We start from the raw sequence: 19211 nt of genomic DNA, 5'->3' as shown, positions 1-19211 counted from the left end.
GAAAAGATGCTCAACACATCACTAGTCATTAGGGAAATGCAAACTGAAAAATGCAATAAAATACTTCATATCCCCTGGGATGGCTATAATAAAAAAGATGAATAGTAACAAGTTTGTCAACAATGTGGAGAAATTAGAACCTCTATACACTGCTAGTGGGACTATAAAATGGTGCAGCCACCCTGAAGAACAGTTTGGCAGTTCCTCAAACTGTTAAAAATAGAACTACTGTATGACCCAGTAACTCCACTCCTAGGTACATACTCCAGAGAAATGAAAACATAGGAACATACAAAAACTTGTACACAAATATTCATGCCAGCATTATTATTAGCCAAAAAGTGGAAATAACCTAAATGTCCACCAACTGATAAACAGATTAATAAAATACGGTATATTTGTATAATGGAATATTCTTTGGTTGAAATAATATCAATACATGCTACAACATGGATAAATCTTGAAATATTATGCCAAGGAAAAGAAGCCAGTCACAAGAGACCACATATGTAAAATTTCATTTAAATGTCCAAAATAAGGAAATCTTATAGATAGATATGTAAGAGAATAGATTAGTGGGTGGGGAGTAAGGGGGACAAGGAATAGGAGTTTGTAATGGTGGTAATGGGACAGAGATGAAAATGTACTGTAACTGATTATGGCAATGGCTGCACAACTCTATGACATACTAAAAATTACTGTATACTTCAAAGGTGCACACTGTACACTTGAAATAGGTGAACTGCATGGTATGTAAATTTTTCTTTTTTTAAAAGATTTTATTTATTCATGAGAGACAGAGAGAGGCAGAGACATAGGAAGAGGGAGAAGTAGGCTCCCTACAGGGAGCCCAACGTGGGACTTGATCCCCTGAATGGGATCACACCCTGAGCCAAAGGCAGACTGTTCCACTGCTGAGCCACCCAGGCATCCCTGCATGGTATGTAAATTATAAAAAATATTAAAAAGATAGTCACCATTTTCTACTTCAGGTATATTTATTTTTTTAGGTATATTTTATTGTATATAAATTGTACCTTCATAAAGATTTACGAAGAAAAAAAAGATTATTTTCTAAAACCATTCCAATAAGCAGAGTATGGGTAATAAATCCAATGTCCAAGTAGCTGGATAAGTGACTCTCATTTTGCTCTAGTCTATGCATATAAGTACATTACCCTTCTACAAATGCATCCAGTTTAGCCAGTTCGTCAGACAAGCCAACCAAGACATCCAGTGTGCCAACCTATGAGGGAAATACAGCATTTTACTACGTAGGTTTCATTTCTCCCCCTTTTTTTTTTTTTTTTTACAAGGTGATACAACATCTTGAAGGGCCCACAAATCTTAAGTTTTTCTGTATTTTACTTCATAATGTGCAAGTGTGGCTAGCACAGACATTTCAGAGCTATTTACATGTACAAGCTAATCCTCTAATTCATGGGTACAACACTATTTAAGACGTGCAGATTCCATAATGGCAGGCCTATGCCTCTGCAGGAACTGCCTAGTGACGGGTGGATCATTTAAAGTCATGGTTTACAACAGCAGCTCTTAACTAAGGGTCCATGACTATCAGTGTCTCAAAGGAATTCGTAGCTACAAAAATATTAAGAACCAGCAGTTTTAAGTATTTCTTAAATGAATACTATGTTAACCAGTAAAATAAAAATATCATGATTTTTTCCATTCTATAAAATTACTGATAGCTTGCTTCCCTTTGAGGCTGCTGGGTTACAGATCTTCAATAAATGTTAAATAAATTAACTACATGAAATAACTTAAGCGAGATGTGCCAAGTATGATTAAAGAGGTACAATGGTAAAAACACTGACAACATTACTGAACATTATATGAATTTAAAAGCAAAAAACTAAAAAAAATAAGTAAATAAAATAAATAAATACATACATACATACATACATAACTAAAGCAAAAAACTAGGTTCACTGTGATATTTAAGAATAGGTATTACTGGGCAGCCTCAGTGGCGCAGCGGTTTAGTGCCACCTGTGGCCCGGGGCGTGATCCTGGAGACCTGTGTCTCTGCCTCTCTCTCCCTCCGCCTGTGTCTCTGCCTCTCTCTCTCTCTCTCTGTGAATAAATAAATAAATAAAATCTTAAAAAAAAAAAAAAAAAGAATAGGTATAACTACGATTGTTCATTTCCGAAGACTGTATTCATGAATGTAATATATCAAATATTTTCATAAGATTTCTCATTACAGTTTAAATTACAATTTAGAAAAGCACAAAGGTTTAAAAAATGTTATCTCATTTTGGTAGTTTATTTTTAAAATCTCAATTTCCCTATTATTTAAAATCTGAAGATTAGAAAGAACAAGATAAATTTTCAATTATGCCAATGGCTAGAAATGAGCCTTTTTTTAAGATTTTTATTTATATATTCATGAGAGACACAGAGAGAGAGAGAGAGAGAGGCAGAGAGAGAAGCAGGCTCCATGAAGGGAGCCCGATGTGGGACTCGATCCTGGGACTCCAGGATCATGCCCTGGGCCGAAGGCAGGTGCTCAACCGCTGAGCCACCCAGGCATCCCTAGAAATAAGCTTTTTTGAAGGAACCCAGTTAACTCATTTCTCCCAAAAGGTAAGCAGACACAACTGTCCTCTTCATGATGAACTCATATGCTATTCTGCACCATGCAGTTTTACCTTTAAGTCAGGAATGTTAAACTTTGAAGCAACAGCAAGATTATTGTTCTTCGAAGTTGCCGCATGCAATTTCTCCCAAGTTTGCTGACATGTTTTCTCCCCAGGAGCAGATATAAGCCAGAACTCAGTCATATTTGTTACCAAGTATTTCTTCCAAAATCAAGAGTGACTCTGAAAGGTAAAACAAAACAAACAAAAAATATCTTTAATACCATTTGTTTCTAAAGTATTTCAGAGTCACAGAATAAGTGATAAATATTAACCCGTTTCAAAACTAATCCAACACTGGCAGAACAAAGTCAAATTTACTTATCTGGAAGTAAATCCACATAAGTGGTAAAAGGAGATTTATTTTTATGTTACGAGGGAAAAAATGATAAAGACCGAACACATGAAGTATCTAGTATTGTTAAATTATGAAACATCCTAAAATGGGAATTATTCAAAGTGAGACTACTCAAAAATACCAGCTACCAACAAGTTTCATTTCACAAAAGTAGGAAAGTCATAAATGTATAGATTTATCTTAAACTTTGAAAACATAAAACTAAAATAGGAAATTTAAAAACATACATAACTTTTACCTTTGGGGAGGAACTGAACAGTAGCCACCAAATAAATTTGTCACATCTTACTTAGCAAATCCTACAAAGTTATTAGCCAAGTGGGTCATTAACTTTAATCCATATTTGACATAAAGGAATCTCCTCAAAATCCTGGCATATATTTAGCTGCCATCAGACATTTACAAATTTGAAAAAAAAAAAAAAAAACCTTGCCAATTGGCCTTACACATAAAAATATGATGGGGGGCAGTGATACTGGATCTGAGTGAGAGGCTGTGGATCCCCTTTCCAAAGAGTTCCATTAAGACACAACTAACCCTCTTCTACAATCTCCCTCCATTTCTCCCTCCCTCTCACAAGAAAAACAAAAGCCAAGAGCCAAATCTGTTCAGAATCTAAGTAGGTAAAGTACACAAAAACATAAAAACACCGAAAATATTACTGTACCATTATTTCCACTTTAATATGTTTTCATTAGAACCACCATAAACTTTACTACCAGTGACTGTTTACGGTCTCCTAAATAGAAAATGACTGCCTTACAGAGTTGTCCTGATAACAAAATCATATAATGAATGTGAAAAGATTTGTAAATTTAAATTTCCTTTAAAATGTAAAGTATTATAGTCATAATGGACTTTTATTAATTTCCTTCAACCTATTTTTAGAATTGTAATGAAAGTAATCCTATGCAATTATTATACAACTGAAGGTGAACACAGATGCCATTCTATATACTTATTTTTTCCAATTTCTGTTTATAGAGCATCTACTATATACCAGGTACTGTTGTAAATGTTTTATACATTCAACACCTGTATGAGATACATATTATCCTCAACATTTACATATAAGAAATTCAGATAGGTTAAACTGGTTTAAATATAGATGGTAGTATTAAATGACTATCTCAAAAATTCTACTCTAAAATGATTTTCCCAAAGTTAATGATAAAGATGCACTTAAGAGCTATACTCGGGATGCCTGGGTGGCTCAGCGGTTTAGTGCTTGCCTTTGGCCCATGGCATGATCCTGAAGTCCTGGGATCGAATCCCACATCGGGCTCCCTGCATGAGCCTGCTTCTCCCTCTGCCTGTGTCTCTGTCTCTCTCTCTGTCTCTCATGAATAAATAAATACAAAATAAAAAAAAAAAGAGCTATACTCTGGCAAATGGTCAACAAATTAAACACAGGCTTGTTAGTGATGGCAAGCCCAGACAAAGCATTCAGTCTGGCCAGAAAATAGTACAGCTTAACTGGCCATCCATAGAAGGAAGCCATAGAGCACCAAGTTCTAAAGCCATCCAAAGATAAGCTTTGACTTGAAAGCAAAACCAAAAACAAAACCATCACTAGACTGAGAAACTTCAAATGTTAAATTTTAAAGCTATTATATAGGGATCCCTGGGTGGCGCAGTGGTTTGGCGCCTGCCTTTGGCCCGGGGCACGATCCTGGAGACCCAGGATCGAGTCCCACGTCGGGATCCCTGCGTGGAGCCTGCTTCTCCCTCTGCCTGTGTCTCTGCTTCTCTCTCTCTCTCTCTCTCTCTCTGTGACTATCATGAATAAAAAAAAAAAAAGCTATTATATAAATATCATTCTATCCATATTCTTTTCCAATTTAATCTTTTCATTCAACCGGTTTTTAGAATTATTCAAGGTGATCCACATGTGTAGTTCCTTCATTTTAATTGCTATACGGTATTTTATGAATAACCTAAAATTTATCGTTCATTTTCCTTGGAAGGATAGTCACATTTTACTTTTTTGCTATTACAAACAATTCTGCAGTGAATAAATTTGTGCATGTCTGTTTTTGTGAAAGGACAGATAGAAGTAAAACAGCTAAACGAGTATGATATAGATATTGACAAATCTTTCCATGCTCCTATGCAATGTGACTGCCACTCCACCCATCAAAAGGTGGATTTTATTTCCCCTAATGTTGAATTTGGGCTGGCTTTGTGACTTATTCTGACCAAAAAAAAAAAAAAAAAAACTCAAGGAAGCTACACTATGTGATTTCAGAGCCCAGGCCTCAAAAGGCCTTGCAACTTCCACTTCTATTTCTTGGATAGTCCTCAGACAACCATGGAAGGAAGCCATGTACTCTAGTCTACTGGAAAATAAGAGGCCACATGGCCGAGAAACAGCAACACCGGGGCTGACAAACAGCATAAACTGCAAAATAGCTGAGTTTCTTGAAACTTCCAGCATAGTCAATATTCCAACTGAATGCAGCCTCACCAACAAGCCTAAGTGAAACAAGCAAAAGACGCACTGAGACAACCCACAGAATCAGGAGAAACAAGAAATCACTGTTTTAAGCCACTAAAGTTTGGGTTGGTTTGTTACACATGAGATAACTGACATTAACCATCTTCAACTTTTCTGGGTACTGTCAAACTGTTCTCCAAAGCAGTTACCAACTTAAATTCCCACACGATGGTATACTTTGTTCAATTACGTCTTTACAGAAAGTACAGAGATATGCATAGGAGAACAGTGCTTTAGATATGTATTTAAGATTTCTTTAAAAAATTTCTGGGACAAATATGGCAAAATATTAATACCTATTAAATCTAAGTAGTAAGTACATGGATGTCTGTCAATCTGAAATATTTGAGCTTTTCTGTATACTTGAAATACTTCAAAATTAAGTATTTTTATAAGAATGTAATTCCTTTGTGATAAAACAATGCTTAGCAAATTTCTGAAAATTATAATTTTAATGAGCTTCCAAATGGAATATCCAGAGAATAAAGCAGTATTGTTACTACACTAATCCTCTGAGCACAACTTTTGTTTTAATACTAGTAAAGATGCTTTCTGTTTATACTATGTTATGCCCAAGTATAATGATATATTGAACAAAAATCTTCTTGATGTCTCAGAATATTTAAAAAATATTTTAGGGTCAACATATTCAGCAATTCTAATCACATAAGGTTGTAAAAGTAAAAGCTTGGGCTACACCTATATAAACTACAGGATCCAACTCAGTAAATCGTTTTCTAAAATTAAATTCCTTATGAAATGTTGTGAGTCTATCTCCTGCTTCCCTGTCATCCCCTAATCCTATTCTCTACTGTACCTAGGTCACTTTACCTGCTCCAAATCTTGTTATCTTTTCACTTGCCTTTGGCCACTTCAGCTTTGGCTTTTCCCTATCTCTGGTCTCCTCCATCTAATATTCTTGCACCTATCAAATCTAGCTTTCTTAGCCCAAACACCAATTACACGACTACAATGAACTTTAAAATTCTTGGCTGATTAGAGAATCTAATAATATCTTTAAACTTCTTTTAGTAATCCAGATCTTTCTATGCGATGGTAGTTTTTTGAAATTTGAGGTTTTATTATAATTATCTATACAAATGGCTCTGTTAAAGTATATCTGATGACGTTTTATACCTTTTCTCCCCCCAAATAGCAGGTGATTAATCAATTGTTAAGTCCTTATTTTAAAGTTACCCAAATTGCAGCTTCTTCAAAGACTAAAATAATATGAGCTATAACAATAGATTACCTAGTATACCATTTCAAGTTCTAGAAAATGTTTTTCATCCAACAGGTTTCCAAAGTATTTCAAGAAATAAGAAAAATGACCCCACTTATCTATAAATACCTGCCATACTATTTCATTGAGCTCGCATCAGGATCAAATGAAATAATGTCATGATAATCCTAAGCAAAAGTAGAGTCTAGTAATGTCTAAGAAAGGGGTGCCATGGGATCCCCGGGTGGCTCAGCGGTTTAATGCCTGCATTCAGCCCAGGGTGTGATCTTGGGAGTCCCAGGATCGAGTCCCACATCTGGCTCCCTGCATGGAGTCTGCTTCTCCCTCTGCCTATGTCTCTGCCTCTCTCTCTCTCATGAATAAATAAATAAAATCTTAAAAAAAAAAAAAAAAAGAGGGGTGCCATGGCTGACTCAGTCAGTGGAACATGCAACTTTATCTCAGGGTTTGAGTTTAAGCCTCATGCTGGGTACAGAGATTATTAAAAAAATAATAAACTTAGAAATGTCTAAGAAACATTCTTAGAAATGTCTAAGAAAGTTCTCTAATTCCATCTTTTAACTAAAGCCCTCTCTAGGGTCTGTTTGGCAATGAGGGGGAAGAGGTGTCCTCTATTTTTGGTACTGTGTTAATACAAAACTCCTCTGCTACCTCGTTTAATTCTAAAGACAGCCCTATGAGCTAGGCAGTACTTGGAGAGGTTACTAATTTACCAAGGTTACACAAGCGGCAAATGGGGGTTCAAATCTCACTATGTCTGACTGTAAAGGCTATGTTCTTTCTATTGTGTCATGCTAGAAGAAAATGTTCTGCACTCAGACCCACCTGAGCTCTCCTATTTGGAGAGATGTAACCTTAAACCTTTTTGTCCTGTTTCCTTCCAGGCTCCAAGCAACCTGTATGCCCAAGGAATTCTGCTAGATAAAGGGATCTGCTCTGAGCTTCCCTTCCCTTTTCTATTCATCCAGGATCATCACAATTTCTAAAACAGCAACACTCAGCATCCCCAAACAATCCTAGCTCCCAGAAGGAACAACAATGATACCTCCAAACAAAAAAGCAAAAAATTAAAATATAAAATAAAGTAAAGTAAAGTAAAATAAAATAAAATAAAATAAAATAAAATAAAATAAAATAAAATAAATAAAATAGAGATTCAAGAGACCTGGAGATAAAAATTAAATTTAAAAAGAGACCTAGAGGGATCCCTGGGTGGCGCAGCGGTTTAGCGCCTGCCTTTGGCCCAGGGCGCGATCCTGGAGACCCGGGATCGAATCCCACGTCGGGCTCCCGGTGCATGGAGCCTGCTTCTCCCTCTGCCTGTGTCTCTGCCTCTCTCTCTCTCTCTCACTGTGTGCCTATCATAAATAAATAAAATAAAATAAAAAATTAAAAAAAAATAAAAAGAGACCTAGAGATCAGAGGAAAAAAAAAAAAAAAAGCACAAACTTTGGAGTCCATGATAGTTAAAATCCTAACTCACTAGTTTCCTCATCTGTGGAATACTACAAATCTCTTCACAGAGCTGCTGGAAGGAATCAACAAAATGATGAACATTAAGGAACCATCCATGAGAACAGCATTAGTAAGTCTTTTGCAAAATTCTTCTCTATTTCTGAACAATGTCCACTGTTATCCTGTGGACACAAGTCACAGAAAAAAAAATTTTCTGGGCAGCCCAGGTGGCTCAGTGGTTTAGCACCACCTTCAGCCCAGGGTGTGATCCTGGAGACCCAGGATCAAGTCCTACATCAGGCTCCCTGCATGGAGCCTGCTTCTCCCTCTGCCTGTCTCTGCCCCCCCCCGCCACCCCTCCTCTGTCTCTCATGAATAAATAAATAAAATCTTTAAAACAACAACAACAACAAAAAAAAAAACACAACTTTTTTTCCTTAAGGGGCGCCTGGCTGGTTCAGTTAGCAGAGATGTGACACCTGATCTCGGGGTCACTGAGTTCAAGCCTTGCATTGGGTGTAGAGCTTAATTAATTAGAGAAAAAAATTCTCCTTGAAATTTAAGAAACTTTAAGCACAGTTCCAACTAAAATTTATCTTTGCAGATGAATAGACGTATGTACTCTTTGGGATCAGAAAATGAAATCCACCTTGCTAAACACATTTCCCCTTTTCTCTCAGCTACATGGAAACCATCTAAACTGGGTGTCCACTGGTTATCTTCTCATCAAAATCCTGGACATTTCCACCTCCTCTGAATGCTTCAAATAACTTCTGTTTTTATTCCTAATCATTTCCCTTTATTTCATCTTGTATATTGGAAGTCAGGCATAAATACAGACAAATCATATGTTAAGCAAAAGAGAAAATTAGAAGGCATCCCAATCAAATGCTGGAGTTCCTCAAGGCCCAGATCTAGGTCTAAGTCCCTCTGTTATATGTGGGTATAAATGTGTATAAACAGGGCGCCTGGGTGGCTCAGTCAGTTAAGTGTCCAACTCTTGATTTCAGCTCAGGTCATGATCTCAGGGTTGTGGGATCAAGCCCCGTGATGGACTCCACCCTCAGCCAGGAGCCCACTTCTCTTCTCTGCCCCAATTCCTGTCCATGGCTGTCTGTCGGTCTGTCTCTCTCTCTAAAAGAAATTCTTTTAAAAATCTTTAAAACATTAAAAAAAGGTATGTGCATACTTTTTCTCTTAAAGATGTTATCTATCTTCAAGGCGATTCCAAGCTAGATGCTGAACACTCTCCCAAATTTTTATATCCAGCTCAGGCCCCTCTGCTACATCTAGAGCTGTACCCAACAAGGCTCCTCAACCAACTATAAGATGTCTCCACTTGGATGCCTCAAAAGCATCCTAAAATCCAAATTTCTAGCCAAACTCATAATCTCTTCCCCCAAACCTTGTCCTTCTCCAGTGTTCCCTTAGTTACAGGTGTACCCCTGCAACATTAGGTAATTAGAATTGTCAAATGTCATCAAGATAACAGCCAATACTTGCTGGGCACTTCCTATTTACTACCACTAATCATATATTAACTCATTTAGTATGTTTAAAACAACCTTATCAGGTGGGTAGTAGTTACAAAGAACCAAGGCACAGAAAGTGCCTCATAAATTAGAAATACGATATGTATCATATATCACGACAGCATATATATATGCTAAGAATGAAATGTATTATATGCTCTCATAACATGTTCTTTTCAGTATTTCCCTGAGGGACATTTTTTATTAATGTCTTTCTTGCACATAAACTGCCCCTTAGAGTACGTGGAAATCACGACAGTTTTTGCTCACAACTCAGTATCCTCAGTGCCTGGCATAGAGGCCAGTATGTAGAACCTCAAAAAGTATCTGAATTTAAAAAAAAAAAAGACTTTGAGACAGAGAGTGCACATGCTCATGAGTGGGGGGAGGGGCAGTGGGAGAGGGAGAAGCAGACTCCCCACTAAGCAGAGAGCCCAACACAGGGCTCAATCCCAGGACCTGAGATCAAGACCTAAATCAAAGTCAGATGCTTAACTGACTGAGCCATCCAGGCATCCCTGAATATTCTTGAATGAATAACTGTGAGGATTAAATGAGATAATACAAAGCACCTGGTTTATAACTGGTTAGAGCTCTCTCTTCACTTCCCCTGTATTTTTTAAGATCAACTTTATTGAAATATAATTTATATACAACAAAATGCACTCATTATAAAGGTACAGTTTGGTGAGTTTTTACCAAATGTACACATCTATAACCACCACCACAACTAAGGCTTTTTTCTGTCAAAAAGCCTTCCCTCATGGCCAGTCCCAGCCAATCCCTACTGCACTACCAGCCCGGAGCAGATGCTGATCTGCTGTCACACCAGAGATTAGTTTTGCCTGATCTAGAAGTTCATTGTAAATGGAAAATACAACATATACTCTTTTGTACCTGATCCATTTTGCTCAGCAAGTCTTTGATATTTGTCCATGTTATGTTTATCAGAGGTACATCGTTTTATTGTTTAATATTTCATTACATGAATGTATACTACAGTTTGCTTATTTATCTGTCCACTGATGGGACATTTAGACTGTTTCTGGTTTGGGACCATTGACAACAAAAGTGCTATGAACACTTTTCGTGAAAATGTATTTTCATTTCTCTTGCAGAAACATCAGAAGTGGAATTCCTGAACTGAATGATTAGCATGAACTTTACTTCCTAAGAAGCTACCAAACTGTTTTCCAAAGTAGACACATTAACAAGGTATGCAAGTTCCAGTTGTTTTTCATGTTCACCAATACTTAATGCTGTGAAGTGTTATATTCTGATGTCTAATTTACCAAATTTTTTTTTTTTTTATAATATACACTTTCTGGGAGGCCTGGGTGGCTCAGTGGTTGAGTGTCTGCCTTTGGCTCAGGTCGTGATCCTGGGGTCCTGGGGTTGAGTCCCATAGCAGGCTCTCTGCAGGGAGCCTGCCTTCTCCCTCTGTCGCTCTGTCTCTCGTGAATAAATAAATAAAATATTCAAAAACAAATATGCTTCCTGTGGCATAAGGAATATCTGCCTACTCCACAGCTTGGACTTCTCTTAGCTTCTTGAAACTGTGTTAAGTTTTCAACAAATTTGAAAAAAATTCACCCATTATCTTTTTCAATTTTTTTTCTGCTTCCCTATCTTTTTTTTTTTTTTTTTTTGAGACAAAAACCACATGTTAAACCACCTAGTACTGCCCCAAGTCAAAAAGCCTCTATTCATTTTTTTTCAGTTGTTTCTGTATGCTTCAGTTCAGGTACACTCTTGCTCTATCTTCTAGGGTGCTAACTTTTCTTTACAGTATTCTGCTATTCATCTCACAAAGTGAATTTTTCATTTTAGATATATTTTTCAGCTTTTTAAGTTCCATTTTTTTAAAAAGTAAGCTTGAAAGCAGGGCTTGACTATAGTAATCCTGTAGGCTCAACAATGAAAATGTATTGGTAATAAGGAGATAAATGTTCATTTTAGTTAGAAAACAAAAAAAGGATCAGATGGAGCTTGAATAAATGTTCCCTATATTCATACATGTGTCATTAATTTGGAAATGTATGGCATGCTAACATGATTGATAAAATATAAATTTTAAAGCATTAAAAAAACATAACTTGCCATTATTGACACCCCCAGTATTGCTAGTTCTACAATACAGAAATTATTTTGTTCTGTAGAGTTTAGAAATCTTATACATCAATGCACTTTTTGCACACTTTCTATGGCAGGCTATAAACACAGTAAGTGCTCCAATACTTAACTCACTTTAATGCTTTCAAGAAATCAAGAGTCCTTTGCAACCACCTTTCACAGTAAATAAAATTGCACAATAAATTAAGATTGAAAGTGGTTTACAAAAAAAAAAAAAAAAAGTGGTTTACATGCAAAACCACCTCCTTTTCAGTCCTTGAAAATACCAGGTTTACTAAAGTGGCCTATTTCAACAAGCACAAGAAGAAATACCTTACATGTCAGTGAAATATCACACAGTATTCCAACTACAATACATCAACTTTTAAAAGAACTGACCAGTGCAAAAGATCTACCACAATCCATTCATTTAAAAAAGTTATCATATCCTACCTTAGAAATTGTTAACACCATACAAATCAAAACTAAGAACAACTGTTTCCTCTTTCAATGTTAAATTCTGCCCTTCAAAACAGAAGCCTCTTAGCTGAGATTGTGGGAAGGGCCTACTAAGAGTAAAATTTGTTTAAAAGTTTCCAATAATTAAAAGGAGAATTTTACCCTTCAAGGAGTAGTTTCATGATTCATATAGAATGAAATTTAAAAACTGTCAGAACATGGGCACCCCTGGTGGCGCAGCGGTTTAGCGCCGCCTGCAGCCTGGGGTCTGATCCTGGAGACCCAGGATCAAGTCCCCTGTCAGGCTCCCTGCATGGAGCCCGCTTCTCCCTCTGCCTGTGTCTCTGCCTCTCAGTCTCTCTCTCTCTCTGAATAAATAAATTAAAAAAAAAAAGTTTAAAAAAAATAAAAACTGTCAGAACATATACCTTCTTTAAATAAATCTTAATTTTTAAAAAAATTTTTTTTTTATTTATTTATGATAGTCACACAGGGAGAGAGAGAGAGAGAGAGGCAGAGACACAGGCAGAGGGAGAAGCAGGCTCCATGCACCAGGAGCCCGATGTGGGATTCGATCCCGGGTCTCCAGGATCGCGCCCTGGGCCAAAGGCAGGCGCCAAACCGCTGCGCCACCCAGGGATCCCTAAATCTTAATTTTTGCCTTTGTCTTCAACTGAAATATTTAAAATTGCTCCATAATCCCATTACAGATTATCTGAATTTCATGCCATAAATACATTTAAGTATGTAAGACAATTTTTTCTTCAATAGACATATTTTATAAGCTACCATCTTTTTTTTTTTTTTAAGATTGGAGAGGGAGAGGGAGAATCTCAAGCAATTCCCAGCTAAGCACAGAGCCCGATGCAGGACTTGATCCCATAACCCGCAAGTTCATGACTTGAGCCGAAAAACAGAGTCCAATGCTTAACTGAGACACCCGGGTACCCCTAAACTACCATCTTTTCACAGTTGACTGGAAATAAATTTGTAAAAGCCAAGCCTTAACTTTTGCAATAGACATGTCATAAAAACTGAAATGTGCAGGGGAGGGGCAGTTAGGAAATTTTCTTGTAATTTCTGATTAAGCTAGATGAATTGGCAGACATCGAAGGACAGCACTGTATACCTATTATGGAAAGTAATCATCAAGACCTCAGCTCCCAGAGACTTCCTCTCTGCCACAGGCAACTCAGCAATGACCCAAGGAACAAACAATTCCTTCCAAGCCAGGGGAATCCCTGAACCTACACTCATGGTTCCCAAAGTCTTACTTCCCTTTTCTTTTGGGCTGACATTTTATAACAGTGATTGGACCACAATATCACATTCCACCATAAGATGCTTATATCTCTAACACAATGCGGCCTAAAATTCATCAAGTTATAGACTTAAAACAAGTTCGTTTTTCCCAATTCATCACTCTAGTAAGCTTAAGATTCTGTTTATTGTATTGTAGTGACAACCACTTACTGAACAGGCACTATGTGATAAGCACTTCAATATGCCATGCAATTGTGTTTTTTCTTCACAGATGTTATTATTACCCCCACCTGTAGATGAAAGAACAGTTAATGAAATTATCTGCCTAAGATCACACAGCCACTGGCTATACACATTTTACATGCTAATGAAAACACTGCTCTTAACTTCTATACCCCCAACATCTAACATGCACTCAAATATCTGTCCAACAAATAAATGGTAGCATCGCATGCAAGTGTTTTGTGATCAAATGGTACCTCTCTCCACCAGGAGGAGTTTGGAAATGTACGGAACATTTTCGGTTCTCCCAACATGGAGGCTACTAACTGCATTTAGTGAAGCGGGCGGCCACACAACAGACAATTCTGTCCAAAATGCCAGTAGGTAGCACCCAGACAAAAACACTGAACTATAGCCCAGTTCATAAAGAAAACCCTTTATGGTAAAGTGAACCCACCTATTAATCAGCTTAATTTACAAATAACTTCCTATTCATCAACAATTTGCTTGCAGTATCTTTAAAAATACACCAGTTTCTTTCTATAAAACACCATTTTTGTACTTGCAAATCTACACACACCTTATTTTAGATAAAGAGCAAATGCTCTTTCATCCTCTGCTATAACCAAAGCACCTCTCCTCCACTGCCTACCTGGCTCCTTTTTAAACTCAATAAATGTATAGCAGATTCACACAGTGATATAACATTAGAAGTATATTTCCCACGAAAAATAATTTTGCTTCATTATCAAGATTATATTTTGAAATTTCTAGTTCCAAGGGTCACTTGTGTCAGTAAGAAATTTTAGAATGCACCAAGCTACCTTTCCAAGGGCACTATATTAATGGTTTCTACTATGTCTTAAAAATGTCAATGAATGAGACTCTAACATGAATTAGTTTATAACTAAAATAGCGTATAATTCCACATCCAAAGGGTGAAAAAGGTCGGGAAGCCCCGGGTGGCTCAGCGGTTTAGCACCTGCCTCCAGCCCAGGGCATGATCCTGGAGTCCCAGGATCGTGTCCCACATCAGGCTCCCTGTGAGGAGCCTGCTTCTCCCTCTGCCTGTGTCTCTGCCTCTCTGTGTGTCTCTCATGAATAAATAAATAAAATCTTTTTTTTTTTTTAAAGGTGAAAAAGATTTACTTCTGCAGACAGATCAAAATACATACAAGCATAAAATTTAACTAGGAGATACTTAAAACCATAGGTACCCCTAAACAGACTCAAGTTCAATAGGAAGACTGCTTCTGAACTGGTGGACTACAAAGCAATTCTTCTGCAAAGGTTTATTTTGGCATTCCAGTTTTGTTCTTTGGCCAATGGAATCATTTCATTAGTTATGGAAATAATCACAGAATCAAATTTTTGAAGTCCTAAATTTTTCTTTTTCGGTTGTAAAAGCCAGTGTAAATGTGGCTGCTAAGACTGATATGCCAACAATTAAAAACAAGTATCTCGGGATCCCTGGGTGGCACAGCGGTTTGGCGCCTGCCTTTGGCCCAGGGCGCGATCCTGGAGACCCGGGATCGAATCCCACGTCGGGCTCCCGGTGCATGGAGCCTGCTTCTCCCTCTGCCTATGTCTGCCTCTCAATCTCTCTCTATCATAAATAAATAAAGATCTTAAAAAAATAAAAAAACAAGTATCTCCTGCCCAGTTTTAAAAGCAGAATTACACTAATTACCTAGCTCTCAGCATTTACTTCAGTCAGATCCTGAGTACTGTTTCTTTAGATTTTATCTAGTCCCTGCAAGATACACCAAAAGAGAAAAGGATCTGGGAGTTCTAAGACACAACCTCAAGGCTCAGTCTTCGGCACAACTTGAGACTTGCTTGTTGCCAAAGAACTGTGATTGACAACCTAAGCACTTTGAGCTCCACTTTGTTGCTCATTATCTCCACCAGCTGAACTGTGAATTGACTAGCTTTACCCAAGCTTACAGAAAAGCAGTTTTTAAAACACTGACCACTACTGCCAAATCCTTTGACGGTGTCCTAATCGAAAAAGTTCACCAAAAGTGCTGAATCAAAGATTACAACTTACTTCAGGAAACTCATCCTTCTCTCTAGATATGATTGTGGTTAAGTATTATGTAGGTAATCAGCAGGAACAATACACCAGCAGTCAGCACACTGTGGCACTTATGCCAGACTGAGATAAATCTGTTTCTAGTTCCAAGGGTCTGGATAGGTTCCTATCCATAAAATGAAATGCATTTTCATCTACTCTCACTCAAAGACCTATGAGAACAAAATAAACATGAAAGGTAATGGAATCCACTCTGTTACTCTTATTCAATAAAAGGTATTGAGGAGGAGATAACATTACCAAAGGATAAGTCTGGAAGGCCAGAACAGATTTTTACAAAGGAATCTCCAGTCAACCCCCAAATGATCCAGCCTCCCCTGTCAAGGCTGCTGAGGGGGTAGTTATAACTGTACCTCAGTGAAGGGTCAAAATGGAATCTAATCATTCTCTCCCTTCCCCAACTCCTTAGCTCTTCCAGAAGTGAATATGGTTAAAACTCCTTAATTCCTTAGTGGAGAAAGAAGGTATCCTGCCTTCAAATCCTTCGCTGGCTCTCCATTTCCTATAGGAGGAAACTTAAATTGCTTTGCCATCTCTTGGCAGGAATTACAACAACGTCCTCCCAAAGTGATTTCCCCTCATTCACTTTTGCCCCCTCCACATTCTCTACAAAAATTAAAAAAAAAAAAAAAAAAAAAAACATGTCTAACTCACTCTACTATCATTTTCACTGGCTTCCCTTTGCTTTTAGGATAAAAGCCCTGCTGGGCCTGATCCCAGCCTTCCCCTGTCTCTCTCACATAGTTCCCTCCAGATTCGACCCTGCTAGTACCCCTACAACTTCTCAAAAGCTTTATTCCTCTTCACATCTCAGGGCATTGACATACGCTGTTCCTTCTGTATGGAACATTTTCACTCACACCTTCACATCCTTTATAGCCTCTTTTCAGATGTCAGTTTGAAAGTTATATGCACGAAAAAGTCTATTTTGAACTTTCTATGAAGGCCATGTCCTTTGCAAACTTTCATACCACTCTTATTTCTTCCAAGCACATTTTACACTTGCATAATTATTTATTAAAACCCATCTCCCCCACTTGACTGTAGCTCTATGACAGAGATCCTGTTTTCTAAATCTCAGTACCAGCATAGTATTTGGTATACAGCTCAATATAGATCAGTTGCATGAATGAGTAAATATCATCCAAAGCTTTCATTATCTGACCTCAACTTTATTTTTCACTTCTCTGCAATTCAAATCCACCACAAACCTAGACTTTTAACTCCCCTAGGTGCACTCTTTCTTCTCATCTTCAGGCCTTCTAATCCTGTGGCTTTCCCTGCCTAGAAAGTTCTCGTTTCTCACCACCGGTTCAAATCCCACTGGCTTGCAAAGCTCCAACCCCAGTTATCTTTCCTCCAGGATATTTCCTGATAGCGTCAGTTCATACCTCTGTCCCTGCTCCACAATTCCAAAGTACTTGGCATTTTTTTTTTTATAATTACATATAACCTCAACGTGTCGTGTGTGTCTCAGCCTTGGTGGTTACTCCTAAGGCTGAACTGTTTACAGCCCCACTCCTGCACTCCCAGAGCAGTGCTAAGTACTGAGCTCTCACTGAAATATTTGATTTTTCCCTAACATACCAGCTTTTTCCTCTGAAAAGAATAAGAGCTTCTCTTTACTCGTTTCTCAGGTGATTCAATTTGCCTTATGTGACTCTCCCCTCAAGTTCCTTTACGGGGGTTTCTTGCCTATCCTTCCCCCATCCTAATAAAAGATGATTTGAGTTCTCTGGATTCTTGTCCTTCCCCTTGCCTACAAAGACCCTGCATCCTCTGTGAGAGTCCAGTGCCTACAGCGAGGGGCTCCCAGACCTCTGTACTCACAAGCGCGTACACCCAGTGAAGGCTCTAGAGCTCGCTGTGACCTCACACACACCACCCCAGATCCCCATCTGGGCCACTCTGTCACATTTCATCCCTCTCGATCAAGGGGCGTGGATTCGCTTCCCGCCTCCCCCCCCCCCCCCCCCCCCCGCATCCCTTTCTAACGAGAAATGTCCTAGACCCGCAGTGTTTCTCCTTCTGCCTCGGCTACTAGAGCCATTTCTTTTTCCCTTCTTCCTCTTCCTCAGAAAAAGAACCCACGCGCAAGATTTCAACAAACCGGCGTCGAGAAAACAGACACAACCACCCGGCCAGCTTCAACGCCACAGCCTCGGCCCCTGCACCCACCCCCGTTCCTCCCGGACGGCGACCGCGGTGCAAGGTTCGGCCCGACCAGGACTCCCCCCCCGGGGCCACCATCGCTCACTGACCCAGGAAGCTGTCAAACAGCGAAGTGGCTTCACTAACAGCTACGGAGGCGGACAGCCTTGCGGACGTTAACGGCTCAGCGCTCCATCCCTCCCGGCCCTAAGCGGCGGCCTCACGGCTCTCCGACCCCAGCGCCTACGGAGCAAGTCACGTGCCAGCCGGAGCAGTCAGCTGACCGCGGCGCGCGCCGCTTCGCCTACGCGCGCGCCACTGCGCAGCCGCCGCCGCCGCCGCCGCCGCCGTGACAGTCCGCCGAGGGCGGGGCGGGGCGGCGCTTCCGACAGCCTGGGAGCCCCGGAGGGCTGGGGGCCGCGGCTCGGGCGGGGTCGGGTAGCCGCCCGCGCCGGGCCCTGGCGCCGTCTGGCCCGCCCCAGGTGACCGTCACCGCCAGCGTCCCCGACGCGACCCCGCTTTTTCAGGTTTCTGCGGGTCGGGCTTTGTGCCCCGCAGCCGACACGGGCTGCTCCACGCGGGGTTTCTGCGGGCGGCCCCGTTTTCTGAGTAATAGCCTTAATCGTTTACTTCAGCTGATTCACATTTTCCTTCCGGTCCACTTCCAGTTAATTCCAGAAATGTTCGTGGAGCATTCGCTGCGCACTGCGGGCATGCTGCTCTATCTCCCAGAGCGATGCACTTCTTGCCCTGAGAGGGCACGTTATCTAGTTCGGGAGTATGTGTGGCGTGTGGTAAACATCACAATAGTTGAAACCACGTTACATGACGGGGAACCAAGAAAGGTTTCGGGACAGAGATGTGGACGAGGAAAAGCACATCCTGGGGGCTGGGGGCGGGGGAGGTGGTGGGAGAGAAGAAGGTAGCAAGCGCTCTTCGGAACCTGCGTATTTCTTTGGCTTGGGAAAATAAAGAGGTCATATGCTCATTTAGAACTTAGTTTTAGAAACGATAGAGAACCTTAGGATTTTCTAGTCTCTTTTTAGATTTGTAGATGAAGAAAGTGAAGAACCAGAGGTCACAGAGCTGGTTAGCGCAGGGGCATAAACATACCTGCCTTAAATTCCGGCTGTACTACTCCTAACTGTGTGACCTCAGGCCGCT

The 19211-nt window shown here is 39.5% G+C and overlaps 1 protein-coding gene across 4 annotated transcripts in view; it reads right to left on the bottom strand.

Moving 5' to 3' along the window:
• Nucleotides 1–18789, bottom strand: part of ATP6V1C1 (ATPase H+ transporting V1 subunit C1) — a 59886-nt gene extending 41097 nt beyond the window's left edge. For 2 of the 4 annotated variants that reach the window (XM_038555251.1, XM_038555254.1), the window contains exons 1-3: nucleotides 18158–18401; nucleotides 2673–2843; nucleotides 1179–1246 (exon numbers count right to left, since the gene is read on the bottom strand). In XM_038555251.1, the coding sequence (XP_038411179.1) occupies nucleotides 1179–1246; nucleotides 2673–2804 (200 nt within the window). In that variant the 5' untranslated portion in view covers nucleotides 2805–2843; nucleotides 18158–18401. Of the gene's footprint in view, nucleotides 1–1178; nucleotides 1247–2672; nucleotides 2844–13789; nucleotides 13870–18157; nucleotides 18402–18677 lie in introns of those variants that run through there. The other 2 variants (XM_038555252.1, XM_038555253.1) reach the window with 2 other exon arrangements.
• Between the last annotated feature and the right edge of the window lie 422 nt (nucleotides 18790–19211).

Source organism: Canis lupus, chromosome 13 (assembly GCF_011100685.1).
Source record: "Canis lupus familiaris isolate Mischka breed German Shepherd chromosome 13, alternate assembly UU_Cfam_GSD_1.0, whole genome shotgun sequence".
Classification (NCBI taxonomy): domain Eukaryota; kingdom Metazoa; phylum Chordata; class Mammalia; order Carnivora; family Canidae; genus Canis; species Canis lupus.
The sequence above is the reverse complement of the archived record's forward strand: the minus strand, read 5'-3'. Positions and strand labels throughout refer to the sequence as shown.